At 37.9% G+C, this 17,879-nt stretch overlaps 1 protein-coding gene across 1 annotated transcript in view; it reads left to right on the top strand.

Moving 5' to 3' along the window:
• EVI5 (ecotropic viral integration site 5) overlaps positions 1–17,879 on the top strand; it is an 87,731-nt gene that overhangs the window by 54,126 nt on the left and 15,726 nt on the right. Inside the window, exon 19 of the mRNA XM_010582641.1 lies at positions 9,347–9,442. Within this exon, the coding sequence (XP_010580943.1) occupies positions 9,347–9,442 (96 nt within the window). The remainder of the gene's footprint in view (positions 1–9,346; positions 9,443–17,879) is intronic.

The following is a 17,879-nucleotide window of genomic DNA, read 5'->3' as shown; positions in this document are numbered from 1 at the left end:
AGTTCTCTCCCCCACAATTTAAACTTTCAGCACTATTTCGTTAGAATGAAGCCTTTCTATGACCTCTGTTTAATAACTTTTCCAAGTACTGACTGTTGAGTAAAGAAATTGTTTCCATCTTTTCAAATTACAGGAAACTTTTTTTCACTCTTATCAATAGTGGTGTGTGATGTTAGTGATGTGTTTTTTGAAAGTCTAGAATGAGTCACTGTAAAGTCACTGAAAGGACACTAGTTACCACATTTACCCTTCTGAATAAACTTCATTTACATTTTTAATGCAGTGTCTTTTAACACAGAGTAAGAATTTTAAAGCCTACTCTGAAAAGAGGCTGTGGCAGATTGTTACCAAGTAAATATTTCTAAGTCAGAAAAGATCAAACTAAGGGTGGTAGGGAAATGTCCTACTCTCTAGACATTTTTAGTAAAGATGGTACACTGTTTTCTGAGGAACAGCAACTGGTGTGCCTGGATTTTGACTGCCTATAAAACCATTGTTTTTGTTTTTCTCTGTTTTTAAGTTTGTAGTTATTAAAGTGAAAACAATCTTAGATGCTTTCTTATTATTTAAAACGGCTTATTTTCTTGTTGATGTGTATTTCTTTCCCTGCTCTGATGTGTTCATTAAGAGTGTTTTGGAAAACTTTGTGCTTGTGCTGCTCTTGGGATGAAACACCTGCAACTGAAATTTGATTACATTGATCTTCTGTATCTTATAATTAGACCTTGGTTGAGTAGCAAAAGCAGGCTTAAGCCTTCCAGTGTCTTCCAGGTGGTTTCCAGTGATTTATTTATTTATTTATTTGTTTTTAAACTTTGTTTTATCATGACTACTATATTTGATTTTGGGGGGGTACTATGCAGTAATGGTTTCAGGTATTTAAGATCAGCATGCTTTGAAGCAGTCTGTCCCCGCACTCCTGTGTTGCCAGCTGTGCATCCTGGTCCTATGCTGATTGAGTTTGGAAGGTCTCCACATGCTTAGTAGTTCTCAGTAGCCATCGCGTGTGTTTCTTGAGACTAGCTGCTGCTGCTGCTTTTTAAGGTACAGAAAGTACCTTTCTCTTAGAAAGCCAGACAAAGGAGGATTTAAGTATGATACTCCAACCATGAATCTCAACTGATAATTTTTGGTGGGCAGAATTTTCCCTCATTCTAAGAAGCAAATTTTTGGGGAACAGATTTTTCTTCTCAGGAGTTCTCGGTGTAACTCTTGATATGCATGCAAGTACAGTCACTCTAGTACTTCAGAGCAGGCTGAGAGAGGTGAGAGCTTCCAAAACTGAAGGGGCCTAAGTGAGTTCTGTTTTAGCAGCTGATTTTTTTGATCTGTAGGGCTCATTTCCTGCTTCACTGCCCGTGCTACTCCCTTTCTATACATAACCTCTGAGGCAGGAGGTTGGGTTGGTTGTGTATTGGCTGCTTACACTGTTACAAGAACCTTTTCCTTGAGCAGAGGTGATACCTGGCCACTAGGGTGTTTGCTTCCCTGATAGAGGGTTTTCTAATCCTGCCAGTGCTGGTGGAGCTGGTCTGTTGGAAGAGATAAGACTGGGGGGAGTTACTAATCTTCAAAAGCAGTGAAATCGAAATCATGGATCTCTAATTACAATGTAACACCAACTAGCATTACTTTTCTAAAAACCCTTTTGGGAAAAGGAGGTAGGCACTGCAGCGGTGCCAATATGCAGAAGCAGTACCCCAGGGAAAGGATGTGGAGATCACTCACATATGACCGCAGGGTGCTTTCAAACAAAATTCCTAAATTCCAGAATTGGCTAGCTTTCATTATTTTGCTATTCTGATAATACTCACACTTTGCTTATTGATATGTTATCCAGCTTTTTCACTGTATGTTAATTTTAAACTTAAAATGGCTATTATTTGCCTGGAGACCAGCTATTCTTCTTTGTGTCGTGACCTCCCCTAATACCACAGATTTTCTGTAATAGTGCTCCCCCTCAAAAAAAAAAAAAAAAAAAAAAACAAAAAAAAACCCAAAAACCCACATCCTCTGTGTATAATCTTAGATTTAAAAAAAAAAAACAAACCATAGATTACTAATTGCTTATGCTATTTCCTTCTAAAAGGTGCGATGTTCATACCTTAAAGACTTTTAAATTGTAAGTGGAGTCTTAACATTCACTTTTGAACCAGTACAGTTGATCTGAGTGTTTTCTTCAGAAGTACAAAACTACTCAAGCACAGTATGACAAAACTGTTCAAGCACAGTATAAAACCAATGCTGAGTGAAATGCCTGGTTCCTACTGAAGTAAATGCTACAATAGGAAGCATTCAATTAAATTAACTCAAGCTACATGAAAGCAATTTAATTTTTCTTATGTCAGTGGGGCTGTTAGTAACTTATGGTGTGCTCTCACCTTGAATACTGTGCAGTTCTGGGCCCCATGATTTAAGAATATTAAGGTCCTTGAGGGCAACAAAGCTGGTGAAAGGGCTGGAAGGAAAGTCCTATGAGGAGGACCAAAGGACTTTGGGCTTGTCTAGTTTGGAGAAAAGGAGGCTGAGGGGGTGACCTCTTTGCTCTCTGAGGAGAGAGAAGTGGAGAGGGTCCCCTGGTACCTAGTGATAGGACGTGTGGGAATGGTTTAAAGCTGTGCCGGGGGAGGTTTAGCCTGGACATTAGAAAGCATTTCTTTGCCAAGAGGGTGGTCAAACAGTGGAATAGGCTTCCTAGAGAGATGGTCGATGCCCCAAGCCTGTCATTGTTTAAGAGTCATTTGGACAATTCCCTTAATAACATGCTTTAACTTGGTCAGCCCTGAATTAGTCAGGCTGTTTGCCTAGATGATCGCTGTAGATCCCTTCCAACTGAAATAGTCTGTTCTATTCTATTATGAAAAAGCTGGACAAGTTTACAGCCAGAGCATATGAAAATGTGATTTAATGGAAACAGAAACCCTTAGATTTTAGGTATTTAAAACAATTGAAAGTTAAAGCCCGATTCAGAATATAAAAGGGCCTTGAGCAGGGCAGTCAGCTCCCTTTTTTCCTTGGTGGTTTTACAGAAGATAGTTTTTATGTCCTTTGCCCTTGAGCACCCTTACCATTTAAGAGAGTTGAGATGAATTTGGTTTAGCTGTGAAAGACTGGCCAAATCAATCCATCCTAACAGTGTGTGTTTTCCAGCACATCTGCATGGCTCAACATTTGAAGCAAGAAGCTGGCAATAACAATAATATTAGGATTGACAAGAAAGAAAGGTATCAAGAATGTCCTGAATGTGGGCTCCAGCCTCCCTGGCTGCTGGGGTTGGACCACGGAGAGTTCAGGCTTCTGTCCTTTGGGCAAGTAGCCCTCTGTTTGCCAGCTCAAGTTACCCTTTGATCTCAGTAGTTGAGATTCCATCTGCTATAGCTGTTTCTTAGGCTTAGGTGGCTGAGGCCAGACAAGACTTAATCCATACAAGACTAATTTCTTCCTGCCTGAGCCTAGAAACCTTTTCAACATATACTATTGGACCCTTAGGAGGAGAAATGAATTAATCTGTTCTTTAGAGGGTTATGATACCTGGAAGCAAAATGAAGGATGGCATCAATAGAACAGGAAGAATGGAAAACATGCATCTCCAGAGAAGCAAATGAATGATAGAGGGCTAGTAGTTTTTCCTGGAAGATTATTATCTTCAGTTGCCCTGCAGTACATCAACTAACTAAGTAAACACAGCAGCCATATCCTGCAGATAGTGGGCTGAAGATGAAATCTGCAAGAATCCATCAGTGTTATTGTCTAAGGTTCTTACCTTTGTTTCAGTTCCATTCAGTACTTGTTGTATCTTTACTTCTCAGTTTTTGTCTCACTTTAATGTCACTTGCAACCTGGCTAATTCCCTGTCCCTCTATTTCTCGGCCAAGTTTAATTCAGATTCTGAACTAAGACCAAATAGTAACTCTGATATTAATCTCAGTTGCCTCATGACTAGAGATCCGTCTCAAGAGTTAGAAATTATATCTATATAATATAGTTATTATATTTGAAACAGAAAAATCCAAGCTGAAGCTGCTCAAGCTTTCTTAATTAAGATACTAAATGAAATATGAACATAAAATCCTTTGTGCAGTTTCCATGTGTATTCATAAATGTTTGGAGCCTGAGTGTGCTTGCTGTTTCGGGCTTTCACCAATCACAGTGGCATATAGCTGTGCTTTGGCACTGATCTAGTGTCATCTGGAATTATGATGTACAAGTGGGAATCTAACCTGCATGGGGGAAGCATATAGGGTTTGTTTTGCAGTGGTGGAGGTTTTCACTATCTCAGGTTGGATGCACCCTGACAATACTCCTTGAAAGAGACTCTAGGATGATATTAAGATCACTTGATTAAAAACAGTAAGAAATAGGTTTTTAAGATAATCAGGAAGTAATAGATAACGTGTCGTATAATCTAGGGTAGGTTGAGAAGCAAATCTAGAACGACACGATTTTTGGGAGAAAGTATTCTGTCTTTGTCACAAATACCAACAGATAGTAGGGAAAGCTCTTAATACTGCTTTCTGTCATGTTAGAAGGAACTGGCAGTTGACATTTTTTCCCACCAACAATTTTTCCTTGACTTCTGTCAAGCTGCCCTAATGAAAAACTAGTGTTAAAGAATATTACTACAAAATTTAAGTTGCTCACATTAAAATTTGCCTTTGATTATCAAATGTACTTCAGAAGCTGGAAATGGCAAGTAATCTGAAATTAATGCAAAAATGAAATGTGACTGGAAAGTTAAACAATTTTGCAGATTATAGTAATATTTTGTACTTGTATGAAAATAAATATATGTATTGATGAGAGATACCGATCTCTTCTCACAGTTTTAAAGAATGTTGGGTAACTTAAAGATCATAATCTGACATATAAAACTACTTTTTATAAAATAAATGTTTTGGTTCATTTGAAACATGTAAACTTTCAGCTGCCTCCTCATTCTTTATTCTCTAAATTAGATTATTTTGGTAAGAATTAAAAAACATTTTAATGTTGTAGTGTCTGACCCCTGCATGTTTTCCAGTGGTTTGTTACTGCACCTGCATGAGTGTCTTTTAAATAACTAAATTAATGGCATGATCCACTTAGCTTATTTTAAAAAAAAAAGTAGACTATATCTTTGCTGTTGTTCAGAGAGATGAACAGCAGCTGTGAAGAAGACTCTGATACCTTGTCCTAAAATTTCTCCTATGTTGTCCTTCCAATTTACCCACTCTAGAGAGACTTTGTAGCTTAAAGAACATAGGCTTAGTTAGCTAGAAATATCTGATTTCTGTTGCAGCCAGTTAAAAGGATCAGCTTCTGACTTAGTGTTTTGAACGCTGCAAGAGGAAGTTACAGCATGACTTTTCTTTGAAAAGTATGTTTGTAGAAAGTGACATTGCAGGGTTCCTTTTTTGTGCTAAATACGCTTTTGTGAATTGTCAGCTCTGCAAAATCTGTAGTTCTGAAAGGAAAATTGAAACTTACTTGCCCTTCACTAATAATAAGGATCTTGCAAGCCATGCTTAAGCTTGACATTCAGCTCTGATTGGAGCTAGAGTCCGTTCTTCCATGAGCAAATATACATGTCAAATTATTCTGTGATATCTGCATTAACTTTACAGTGTTATTTATAGAATAAAAAGTAACAATAAAACCACTTAAATATAATGAAAGTGTGTAACTCCCAATATGGTATACTCTATATAGTATACACTAACAGCTTTCAGCTATTTGTGCAGCACCAAACTTAAGCTAGTAAATGTTACTGCTTCTGCTGTTAGTTTATACTGACTTAACTTGGGAATGCCTGTTTCATGTCCTCTTGTGCACCCAGTTTGAATGTAAGCTCAGCTATTTATTACGCTTTCATTTTAAAAGGGCTATGGCACCTATCTTCTATTTATGATAAACCTTGCTTTAATCTTGCTTTTTTGTACTATACTGTATGGTTACATAGTAACTGCCTAAGGAACCCAAAGCTGCAGAAGTCCATGGGACCTGATGAGATGCATCCGCAGGTCCTGAGTGAACTGTCAGATGAAGTGGCTAAGCCACTAGCCATCATATTTGAGAAGTCATGGCAGTCTGGGGAATTACCCACTGACTGGAAAAGGGGAAACATAACCCCCATTTTTAAAAAGGGGGAAAAAAGGAAGACCTGCAGAACTGCAGGCCAGTCAGTCTCACCTCTGTGCGTGGCAAGATCATGGAGCAGATCCTCCTGGAAGCTACGCTAAGGCACATGGAAAATAAGGAGGTGATTGGTGACCTCCAACGTGGCTTCACTAAGGGCAAATCGTGCCTGACAAATTTGGTGGCCTTCTGCGATGGGGTTATACTGTTGGTGGATAAGGGATGAGCAACTGACATCATCTACCTGGACTTGTCCAAAGCATTTGACACTGTGCTGCATTACATCCTTGTCTCTAATTGAAGAGACATGGATCTGATGGATGAACCACTTGGTGGATAAGGAATTGGCTGGATGGTTGCACTCAAAGAGTTGCAGTCAACAGCTCCATGTCCAAGTGGAGAGCAGTGACGAGTGGCGCCCCTCAGGGGTTGGTATTAGGACTGGCGCTGTTTAACTTCTTTGTTGGTGACGGAAACGGTGGGATTGAGGGCACCCTCAGCAAGTCTGCCGATGACACCAAGCTGTGTGGTGCGGTCAATATGCTGAAGGGAAGGGATGCCATCCAGAGGGACCTTGACAGGCTTGAGAGGGGGGCCTGTGTGAACTTCATGAAGTTCAACAAGGCCAAGTGCAAGGTCCTGCACATGGGTCGGGGCAATCCCAAGCACAGATACAGGCTGGGTGATGAGTGGATTGAGAGCAGCCCTGTGGCGAAGGACTTGGGGGTGTTGGTTGATGAGAAGCTCAGCATGACCTGACAATGTGCACTCACAGCCCAGAAAGCCAACTATCCTGGGCTGCATCAAAAGAAGTGTGACCAGCAGGTTGAGGGAGGTGATTCTTCCCCTCTGCTCTTGCAAGACCCCACCTGGAGTACTGCGTTCAGCTCGGGGGCCCTCAGTATGAGGAGGACATGGACCTGTTGGAGCGAGTCCAGAGGGGGGCCACAAAGATGATCAGGGGGCTGGAGCACCTCTCCTATGAAGAGAGGCTGATAGTTGGGGTTGTTCAGCCTGGAGAAGAGAAGGTTCCAGGGAGACCTTATAGCAGCCTCCCAGTACCTAAAAGGGGCCTACAAGAAAGCTGGAGAGGGACTTTTTACAAGGGCATGTAGTGATAGGAGAGGGGATAATGGCTTTAAACCGAAAGAAGGTAAGTTTAGATTAGATGTAGGGAAGAAGTTCTTCACTGTGACGGTGGTGAGGCACTGAACAGGTTGCCCAGAGAGGTGGTAGATGCCCATCCCTGGAAGTGTTCAAGGCCAGGTTCGATGGGGCTTTGAGCAACCTGGTTAGTGGAAAGTGTCCCTGCCCACAGCAGGGGGGTTGGAACTAGATGATCTTTAAGGTCCCTTCCAACCCAAACCATTCTATGAATTTGAGGTCCACAGAACAATAAGCTTAAATAGAAAAGTCAGGGTTTCAAACAGAGGGAAAGGACTTAGACAAGCATTTCTCCCATATATTCCTGCTACCATGAGAGATTAAGGTCATTGTCATTGTCTGGAATCTTAGTTTCTGACAGCAATGAAGCTTTTTCTATATACTGATGTAAAGAGCATTATTTTTAATCTGCAGGTTATGTTGCTTCTGTTTTGGTTTCTCCAATACCAGTAGTCATCCTTGTAAAGAGAGATTGATGGGCTTATGTTTTGGGGCTTTTTTTAACCTATTTAGGACAGGAACAATTAGTAAGGTTGTTAATAATTTTTTTTTGTGAATTTGAGCCATAGGTTGCCTTGGAAACTAGGTTCAATGTAGAATTATGCATTAAAGGATCTTGTGCCTCCGTATTGCAGATTCTGTGAATTAATAGTGAATATGACAAAGGTATTTTTTTAACAACACTGTAATGCATACCTTGTTGCAAGAAAAACAGTCTCAAATTAGAGAAATTGCTTTGAGATTGCCAACACTGTCAGTGCTCAAGGTTGTTCTCTTCATGCAGCAAAAGTATTTGGAAGGTGGTATATTGTCCCTTCCCCTAACATCCTGGTACTCGTTCTGTCCTGGTGTTGGTATTTCAGAGGGATATTTTAAAAGAACCGCTCCATTAAAGCTTTTTGTCTTGTATTTTGAGGAATAGTTGACACCTTTCATTCTAAAAGGTATTTAAATTCTGTTTGCAAATGACTTTGACTTTGCCTGTTGTTGAAATTAACTGTTTGCTTTCCTAAAGTTTTAATTAAACTTCAGCAAAATGAGCTACAGGTAGAAAAAACAGATATTCCCATTATATTTGTATTTCTGTAATATATTGGTTGTATGTGATTTACAGTCAAGGTAAAGATTTATATAAAATCAAGGTGTTTCTGTTCTCTAAAGCTGGTGGCTGCTTCAGAAATTACTCAGGAAAAAAACCAAAACCTGCTGCTCTTAAATTAATAGTAGCAAACTGAAGACATGGGCTGCCTTCTCCATCAAGGGTGGTTATTTATCTCGGATCTGCCAAGTTTGGTTCAGTCACATTAGGATTCCCTTTAGAGACAAGCTGAAAGTTAGTGTTGCAGGCATTCAAGTGCAGATGACACCTTCCTGAGCATCTTGAAACTTAGGAGCTGCATTTGGTTGACAAACGAGGGAAATCTCACATTCCTTTGGCTTTTTTTACTTGAGAATTTTTCTTTGTACCTATCATAGCGTTGGTGCTAGGGGATGTACCTCTCTTCACCTACACTCTCTGGAACTCCTGTACAATAAATACCACCATATTTTCTATGTTACAACTTTTTTTTAGGGTAGAAAAAAAGCTTGTCATATGTAGTGTTTCCTAGTGCATGTCCTACAATGCAAGGAAAGAACATGTTTTGTTTACTTGTCACTTGGAGACAAAGGGAGATTCCTTGTTACTAAATGAAAGCTTTACATTAGTGAAAATAATGTACACTAAGATACGTTCCATATATTGATAATATTCTGTAGGATGCTTTACTAAATTGCACATGCAACCTCACGTACATTGGATGTGAATTCCACCTGTGAAGCTTTGTTAATTCTTCATGCTCCTCCATAGAATCCTGCCTGTACTATGGTTGGTATTGAGAGGGTCAACTTGGTCTGAGCTGTTGACACCCCTACATACCTGCTGTAACTTCAACCAAATTAAAATTGCTGGATGGTGTCTGTGAATAGCTTCTTTTCGTGACAAAAATATGCAGACAGTTAAAATAAGATTTTTAATATAGTATATCCGTGAACAACTTGAATAAGATCCTTTTTTTAACCAAAACAGAAAGAAGAAGGAAAAATTCAAGGGCAGCTTAATAAATCTGATTCTAACCAGTACATCAGAGAACTGAAAGATCAGATAGCTGAGCTGCATCATGAGGTAAGTGATAAAATGCTACTGTCTCTGATCACTTGCATCTTTTGTCCTATCTTTCGTTTGTAGCAGGTTTTGCTTATCTAATAGTTATTACAGCTTCAGTACCTGATTTTGCTAACATATGTTGTTTTAAATGAATGCAATAAAACTAACTCTTTTATGTGAATCTTGCCCTTATCCTGGGATGTAAGAGAACAAAAAATTGCTTACTTATGTGATTTGACATTAAATGAGATCAGCATTTATGTTCCGTCTTGGTTTTTTCCTTCATCTCATGAGTTGATCATATTTTACTGTTGCATTTGTTGCATTTGGGGCTGCGTGCATGAAAATAAGCCCCTTTGTCTTTATTTGCTACAACTTTTAAGGTTAATTTGGTTAGAAACTAAATTGCATTTGTGCAAGTAGAAGAGTCCACGTGTAGATTTTTCTTGGCTCTTGCTGTTGTGAGGATGAATTTTACGTGGTAGTGTACTGAGATTGCTTAAAAAGAAAAAGGATGCTTGCTTAATATCAGTTAACAGATTTTTAAGTTCTAAACTGCCAAAACCTTCAACCTATGAAATTTCTGTCTTCAAACTTCCTTGCTCTAATAGTTGTAGTAACTTTCTGTTAGTTAAAAAGATCAGAAGGTCCTGAAACCAAAATGGCTTATGTAACTACTGTGCTCGCTGGCTCATTTCAGTTCATCCTGCATTGTGAAGAAATGTCTCTACCTAATACTACACTGTATGCAAAATGCCCAGTCATCTTTGCATTGTAGTCTGCTTCTGTTTCCATATGCCTTCTAACGCACAGCTCTGATAGTGTTGCTTAAAACTGTAGTATTACAGAGCAATACAACCTAATTTTTTTTGTTGGCTTTTTGCTTTTGTTAAATATACACATCCTTTCTTTCTTTAAGTGTAGGTAGTGTTTTCATAACAATCTTACTGGATTCAACCTTTTAGGACTAATCCCTTGAGAGTTATAACATAGTGGAGGATCTTGGAATGCTGTCTATGGTATTGAGGATAGTCTCTAGGGCCATCAGTCCAGCACCTTTACCAATCATTAAGCTTACTTAAAAACAAATTTAAAAATCAATAACCTGGCTTTTTCCAGTAAAGGACTATGACTAGCTTGTTTTGTTTCTTATGAGAAAGTAAGTTGCTTGTAGAAATCTCAAAGCCAGATATTTTGCATATTTTGCATGATGAATAAATAAGGCACTGTACTGACTTTTTCCTCCACTCAGTGTAGGTTTACAAGGTAAGAAACCACTACTTTGGAGGAAAAGTAGAATTACTGTTGGAAAACTGTTGCATAATTTTCTCTATACAAGCATTTGTCATATGCCTGGCTGGCCAACTCAGTTGTCGCAATGGCATACAATTGTGTATGTGTTTAATGTCTATAAGTTAATGCGAACAGGTTGGAATGAAGATGAGTTTTGATAGTTCACGGAACAGCGATAATACTAAGTAGTACCAGTGATTCCTGAACAGTTAAGTCTACACAAATCTTTATTAGCACTTCAATTTGATTGAAAGAAAATACCAGCTAGGGAGAACATGAATTTCAACAATAGCAGAGTTTGAGTAATTCCATGTAGAAGAGCAGGCTTCTTCCAGCTGTGTGCTTTTTTGTGGCTTAGTTTTTATTTCTAAACTAGGTAAACACTATAGGAACAAAGTATCTCACTCTAGGATAAATAGAAACACTAGGAGGAAACTCTGTATGTAGTAGAGATTTTCTAGGTAGGCAGCATTTCTGAATGCTTCCTTATACAAAGTTTCTTAAAGCCCAGAAGTCCTTGTTTACTAATGACTCTTTTTTTTTTTTCTTTTTTCCCCTTTTCCTTATTATTACATATCTATTTGTCTAGTTTTTATTCAAAAACTTTGGAGGGAAAGTAATACTTCATGCACAATCCTTTATTTTGAGCATAATCCACTAGGCTGATTTTGAGATAACGTAAGGTTAAGTCTGAAATGTATGTAGTATTTATAGGTAAGTTGCTGCTAATAAATAACAATTAAGTCTTGGATTAACATAGCTGCGAAGTAAAGAACTTTGCTTGCAGTTCATCCTGAAACAGCAAAATCTGAATAAAATGGCAATAGAAAGAGGCAAAAATGTTTGCCCTCAATTGTTAAATGTTAGGGTTAGTATAAGTTAGTCAATACCAATTAAATAAACCAACTTTTTTAGATCTGCACTGAAGTGTCTTCAGGTGTCGATCCATTAATGACCATGTTCTTTGTTTTTTGGCTAGCTGCTTTTTGATTCTACTTCTGCAAAAGCTAAAAGAAACGTTACCAATTTGCAAATTCATCTTCCTGAAGATAGGCTGATGGTGTACGTGACATGCTGACCACAACCTCCCAACTGGTTAACATGTAAAAGGCACTGGTAAAGGAACAGAGTTCTTGGTGACTGCATGGTTACCATCTAATACATTGTAAACTGGACATAAATTAATGCAAAAATTATAGTTTAAGGTTGGGGTGGGATGGGTCTGTGTGAAACAAGATTAAATGTCTTGGCATGGCAGTGTTGATTCCACTTATTGAACTTTTTTTTCTTGTCTCCATTACTGCATTTTTACAGAAGCTTACATCAGAAGACTTGCAGGTTCTCCATCTGAAGGATGGAACAAAATAATGAACAAATCCTATATTGAATATAAGTAACTGCAAACTAAGTCCATATTCTGGCCTTCTGATAAACACTATTTCATGTCTTTGGCCAGTAATCTGAATGCATATGTTCCTGTATCAGTGGAACCTGGAGGAGCTAGATACTTCAATTCTATCTTATGATATGATCCATCAGATGGTGATGGTACCAAGATGTGTCAACAGCATGATCCATCCTAATTGCAGAGTTCCAGGGAAAGGTCTACTGTTCCATCAGTGTTTGCAAGCCAGGCTTGTAGCCAGGGGCAGGGCAAACCTAGAATACCAGTGAGGAACACCAATAAGGAACACCAAAGAATGGCAAAGAGAGGGTTATTATTACTGCCCAGGATCTAAAGCTGAATCCTCCCCACTAAAAGAGGGCGGCGGGAGGAGGGATTTACTACAGCACAGGTGCAACAGGCTGCTGCTGTGACCCCTCTTGACTTTGTAGTGGAGGAAAATTTGACCCTCAGATTTCAGCTATTTCTCTTACCTGTTCCAGCATGGTAACCTAAATCAGCTACATATCAGAATGCTGCATATAATTTCAGATGATTAATTTTATTTTTAAAAAATTTTGTCTGTACTTTTAAAAACTTTGAACCAATTGTCCTTTGTTGTAATCAGAGTCCATTGATTAATTTTGGTCTTCCTTTTCCAAGCTCAAAATTTTGCATGCCTCTTAAATATGGTGCAGCTTGCTGCATAAAGGATAAATTGCAGCTGCTTTTATTACTCATCTAGGAGTAGTAATGCTACAGTCAGTCTTCAAATTATATTATAAGAAGACTTATTTGTAGTAAATTCAAGTAGTTGTGTTCTTGTTACTGAGTAAAACTGCATATACTGGAAATTGGTAGTATGGCATCCAAAACTGAAACAATGAGGCACACTACTATTAAATGTACAAGGTAAATTAAATAGAAAATGATTATGCCTTTTTTTCTTACCTTTCAAATAAAGTAAAATAACTAACTATAAATGGAATTACTATATTGGATTTTTGGTTTGCTCTAACAAGATACCTGCCTGATTCCTTTTATACTAATTAGTGGACTTCTGTAGCATGGTAAGGTGAATTGTATATTGACTACTTCACAGTAGCTCTTAAACTTGTATTTGATGAACACTTCAGGAGAGCAAACACACAAAATCTAGAGCTTTGAGAACATTGTAACAAGACTTGTGTTGTAGACTTGTACTCTATGCACACCATCTGAGATCTGCTCACATGCAGCTCTTTGCACTAACTTGAGTAACCAAATATGGGTTAGAATCAAAATACTGAACATAATTTGTATTAATATGTAAAATGCTGAATTCGTACTTAAATTTCTCAGTGCAGCCGTAACTTCACTGAGAGTTCACATACATGTAGATCAATTATTAACTTGCAGTTTTAACTTTAGTAAAGACATCAGTCATTTTTATGTTCATTCCCTAGAAAGTTACTGACAGCTATGCTTTAATCTTTTACACAACCTATCAACATTCGAAGATCTGCTGGCACATAATGAAAGGACACTCAGAGACTGCAGTATTTCTAGTTAGCCAACAGCTAATCCTGTGAAAAGTTGTGTATATTTGGTGTCATGTGCTGCACTTCCTTTCGTCCTTACTGGCTGAGTTGCTTTATTGGGCGCAAAGCTGTTAGGTGCTTATGCCTTAGGGCTTTGTTGTTGAAGGCTGAAACTAGTGTGAAAACCTGAAATTTTGAGGATTGTCACAAACAGGAAGTTATGATGTAAACTTCTTTCAGAGCTTTTAATGTGCACTAGACTTAGACACTTTGCTTACCTTTCCAGAAATTTGTGTCCCATTGCCATTTTTTCTTTTCATTAATTGAAGTCTTTCTACTTAGCATTTCCTTTCTTCCTCCATTTTCCTTCCATTCTTAAAGCTATCTCTACAGCATTGTTGACTTCTAGCTTAGTAGGATTTTAACCTAAAAGGCTTTTCCCTTGTGTAGACCCAACAGGCTGCAGCTGCTATGAAGCAACTTTGTTACTCTTGTCAGTAAGTACCCAAGGTTGCTTGCCCCGTCTTGTGACACAAGAGAAAAAAGGTCTGCTGACCACTATACTCTGTCACTTGACCTCACAGTTAAGGTGCTTTAACTGATGTAACATAAATGGCATGAGTATACAGGCACTGCAAGATCGGTACTGTGGGTTACATACTCAGGCTGCACAAGGAGTGCTAGTACTTCACAGAAGTTGCCTTTGATTAGACTCTGAAATCTTAAGTGAAAGCAGCTTTTGTGAAACATTTTTAATATTCAAGAGAGTATCCCATTTCAGTAGGTAGTACTGAAGTAAAGCAGTTACTGTATGTGGAAAAGAATATGTAGAAAGTTTGGACTGTTATGAGTTTCCATTAAGTTGAAGGCTTAAGAAAAACTAAGATAAATCTTGAACTAGTTGTTATTCATTTCAACATAAATCACTGGGGGAAAAAAGGAGGAGGTTCTTTCTAGTTTGCCACTTTTTACTTTTAATTCAAACTGAATGGAATTTAATGATTTATAAACTGCTCAAGTTCTGCATTTCATGCACTACCCCTCTGTACATGCAGTCACTTTATATATATTACACAGCAGCTGTCTGCTTCCTGTTGGATGTTGCAAGGCTTGTATGTGTTACCTAGATTACAGGAGTGGTACAAAAGATTAGAATTGACGTGCTTACCCACAAACTACACTGGCAGACCACAAGACACCTTTGGAGACAAAAGCAAGTGGTTTCCAGTCTTACATACATTGTGATTTAGGACTGAATTGCTTAAGTTTAAATTGTATTTCAAGTGAAACTTTGTAAAGTTTGTGTTTGCTATACTGCTAGCTGATTTTTGTGTCTCTTGGAATGCATTAATGAGTTTGTTTTGCTGAAAAATTTCAGTCTTATTTATATTACTACAGTATTTCAACTGTAGGTTTGTTTTAACCTTATGACAGTTTTCATATTAAAATGTATTCAAGTCCACAAAAGCAAGTAGTCTTTACAATTTGGGATTGCGGAACATTATTCCATGAGGCTATGATTAATACTATGTGCGTTAAGGGACAGCTTTATGAAGGGGAGCAGCAACATACAGAAACTTAGTGCTTCCTTCGCTTAGCATGCATTTTTTTCCTTAGAAAGCAGGAATATGGATGCTGAAGATAGCTCTTTAAAATCCATTCTTAATAACATTTTCCTATACTTGAGGGATCCAGTGTTGGGGTGTTTTTTTCTAGCTTGGAAGCAGTTGAAGAATACTCAGAGCTTAATGATGTGTTTTTGTTTTGGTTTTTTTTGAAAAATTATTTGGCATTTTTTTCATGCAAAATATTCTTAATAATCCTGGTACCTTTTGCTCTTGATCTATATTCTTAGGTTAAAAAAAAAAAGATTTCCAGATAAAAGGTTTCAGACATCTATAGAGTCAAGGAGACTGGTGGAGGAGAGAAGGAGGTTTCTGGGAATTTATCTGCAATTTTTGTCTTAGATTTGAGTAGAGCTTTCAAAAGATATTGGGATGTTTCTTTCCTTTATCTCTTGCCATTCCCAGGGGATAAAAAACTGACTGAATTAGGACTTGGCTGAACTAATGCTAAAAGCATAATAAACACAAAGTTACCCGGGAAGATAACTGAAGCAAAATAGAAAGTTTTGAAATTAACTGACTTGTTTCGTTGTGCCATTTCTTTTGCTTCTCATAATGTTCTAGCTGTTTAGTCGCCTTCAGCATTCAGTGCAACTCCTCCCTAAGGAGGAGGATCAGCTAATTCCTACTCACCTATTTTTGGTGTCTAGACAACATTAGTAAATTGAGATGGCTGGGGATTTTTTCATTCAAGGAATTTGAATGGGGGAGTATAAAATATTCAAAACTGTAAGTGGCATGAAGAAGATGGGTAGGGAGCATTTGTTCACTTCTCTTCCAGTGCAAGGATTAGGATCTTCAAATGAAACTGGAGGTGTGTTGAAAAAAACACTAGAGCATATGATTTTTGCAAATTTAAAAGATGAAATTCTTTTAGATCCAAAATCATTCCACATACTAAAATCTGTGTTAATACAGATTGGAAAAAATAACGGCCTAAGTTCATGGGGGGAAAAAAAAATAATCCCCAGAGATGCACAGATGTCACATGTATATTTGAAAAATGGGCTACTTGCCCAAGTTTGGGAAGAACATTCTGGAAAAGTATACTTGCCTATTGTTACATTCTTTCCCAGGCATCTGCTATTGACCAATGTCGGAGACAGAATATGGAGCTAGTTTTCTCCTACCTGTTCCTCTGCAATGAGGTATACTCTTAACAAATAGTTACTTGAAATGTTTTGAGAGGAGGCAAGGATGAGATTGTTTTCTACTGTGCAAATCTTATGCATGTGGTTTTGGTATTTGAATGCAAAACAAAATCCTGATGTTAGTGTGGCAAACTGTTCCAACAGTTAGAAAACCCTCTGCAAAATGCCCATGTTAACAATATTTAAGGATGGCTGATGGAAAAGAACAAGATGACAGATGACTGGAGCATTATTATTTCACCAAAATAATTTTTTGAGGCTTTTAAAAGGCTTTATAATAGTAACTTTAAGTGAAATTCTGGTGATTAAATTCTTGCATATTGACAATGCAGAAAAGGGAGGATTTTTCTGAAGTATTTTGCATTTTCAGTATCTGAAAACTTGATGGCTATTCAAAGAAGTAGTGACCACTAGTTTACTACTCTTCCATTCCCACATACATATAGTTTATCTAGGAATGGATCTGATATTATGTTTTAAGAACCTAATGCAGTCAGTAAGATTCTGATATAGGTGTTATCTCATGGTCTGATCTTGCTCCTGGTGAGCTAACATTTTAAGATTGGCTTAATGAAAAGAGATATAAAAGTTGGAGATTAAATACTGTCCTTTTAAAAGATTTTGCTTGTGTAAATAAAATTCAAGACACTTTAAGTAATTACTTTGAGGATAAATAATGCATAAGTTATGACCAAAGGAGTAATTGGTAATATGGCTGAATTAAGGATACATTTTGCAACTTGGGTTAGCTTTCTATGCTTTCACTGCTGAAACTAAAATGGAGAAAGGAAAGTAAACTGTAGCCATCAGTGTGAAGAATTAAGAAACCCCACCTATACAGGCCACATAATAGAGACATGAATAAAATTCAGTGGACTATAGTACACTGGAGAAAAGTTTAAACCACATTAAAGTTCCCTTAGTCTTAAATACCAAAAACTTTTATGGTAGGTAAGCTGTGTTTTAAAGCTGCCAAATTATTTCTTCCTTGTTTTTTTTTTATTATTAGTTAATAATCTTAAATCAGTATGGTACAGTGAGCAATTATGGTCCGCAGCACAGTTTAGTCCAGGTTGTCCCCTGAGAAGATGAGGGAATATCTTTACAAGCAGCTAAATGATGACTCATGCATCAGCCATAGATAAGCACAAAATTAGGATGCTGCTGGTGGCACACCAGAGTAGCAAAAGATGGGTTGACCACTTCTAGCAGCTTTCCTAGCTCCTGTTTCTCTCACAATAATAGCACCTGGGCTTGATCATGGAATACCAGCAGGAAGCATTATTCCTTTCCTCTGTTAATTTCATTACTAGGCTTCCTTTGAGTCAAATTCAATGCTTACCAAATCAAATGTTCTCTTATCTGAAGCACCCCTAGACTACATTCAGAAGCAGGGTAGATAACTCTGAGCATCATCCTGCTTACTCAGACTGCTGGTGTCCAGCTGCTTGGTTTGGATGTGCCTCTTCTATGTTGCAGTCA

Source organism: Haliaeetus leucocephalus, unplaced genomic scaffold (genome assembly GCF_000737465.1).
Source record: "Haliaeetus leucocephalus isolate CR32 unplaced genomic scaffold, Haliaeetus_leucocephalus-4.0 Scaffold848, whole genome shotgun sequence".
NCBI classification, from domain to species: domain Eukaryota; kingdom Metazoa; phylum Chordata; class Aves; order Accipitriformes; family Accipitridae; genus Haliaeetus; species Haliaeetus leucocephalus.
This window is presented reverse-complemented; position numbering and strand designations above follow the sequence as displayed.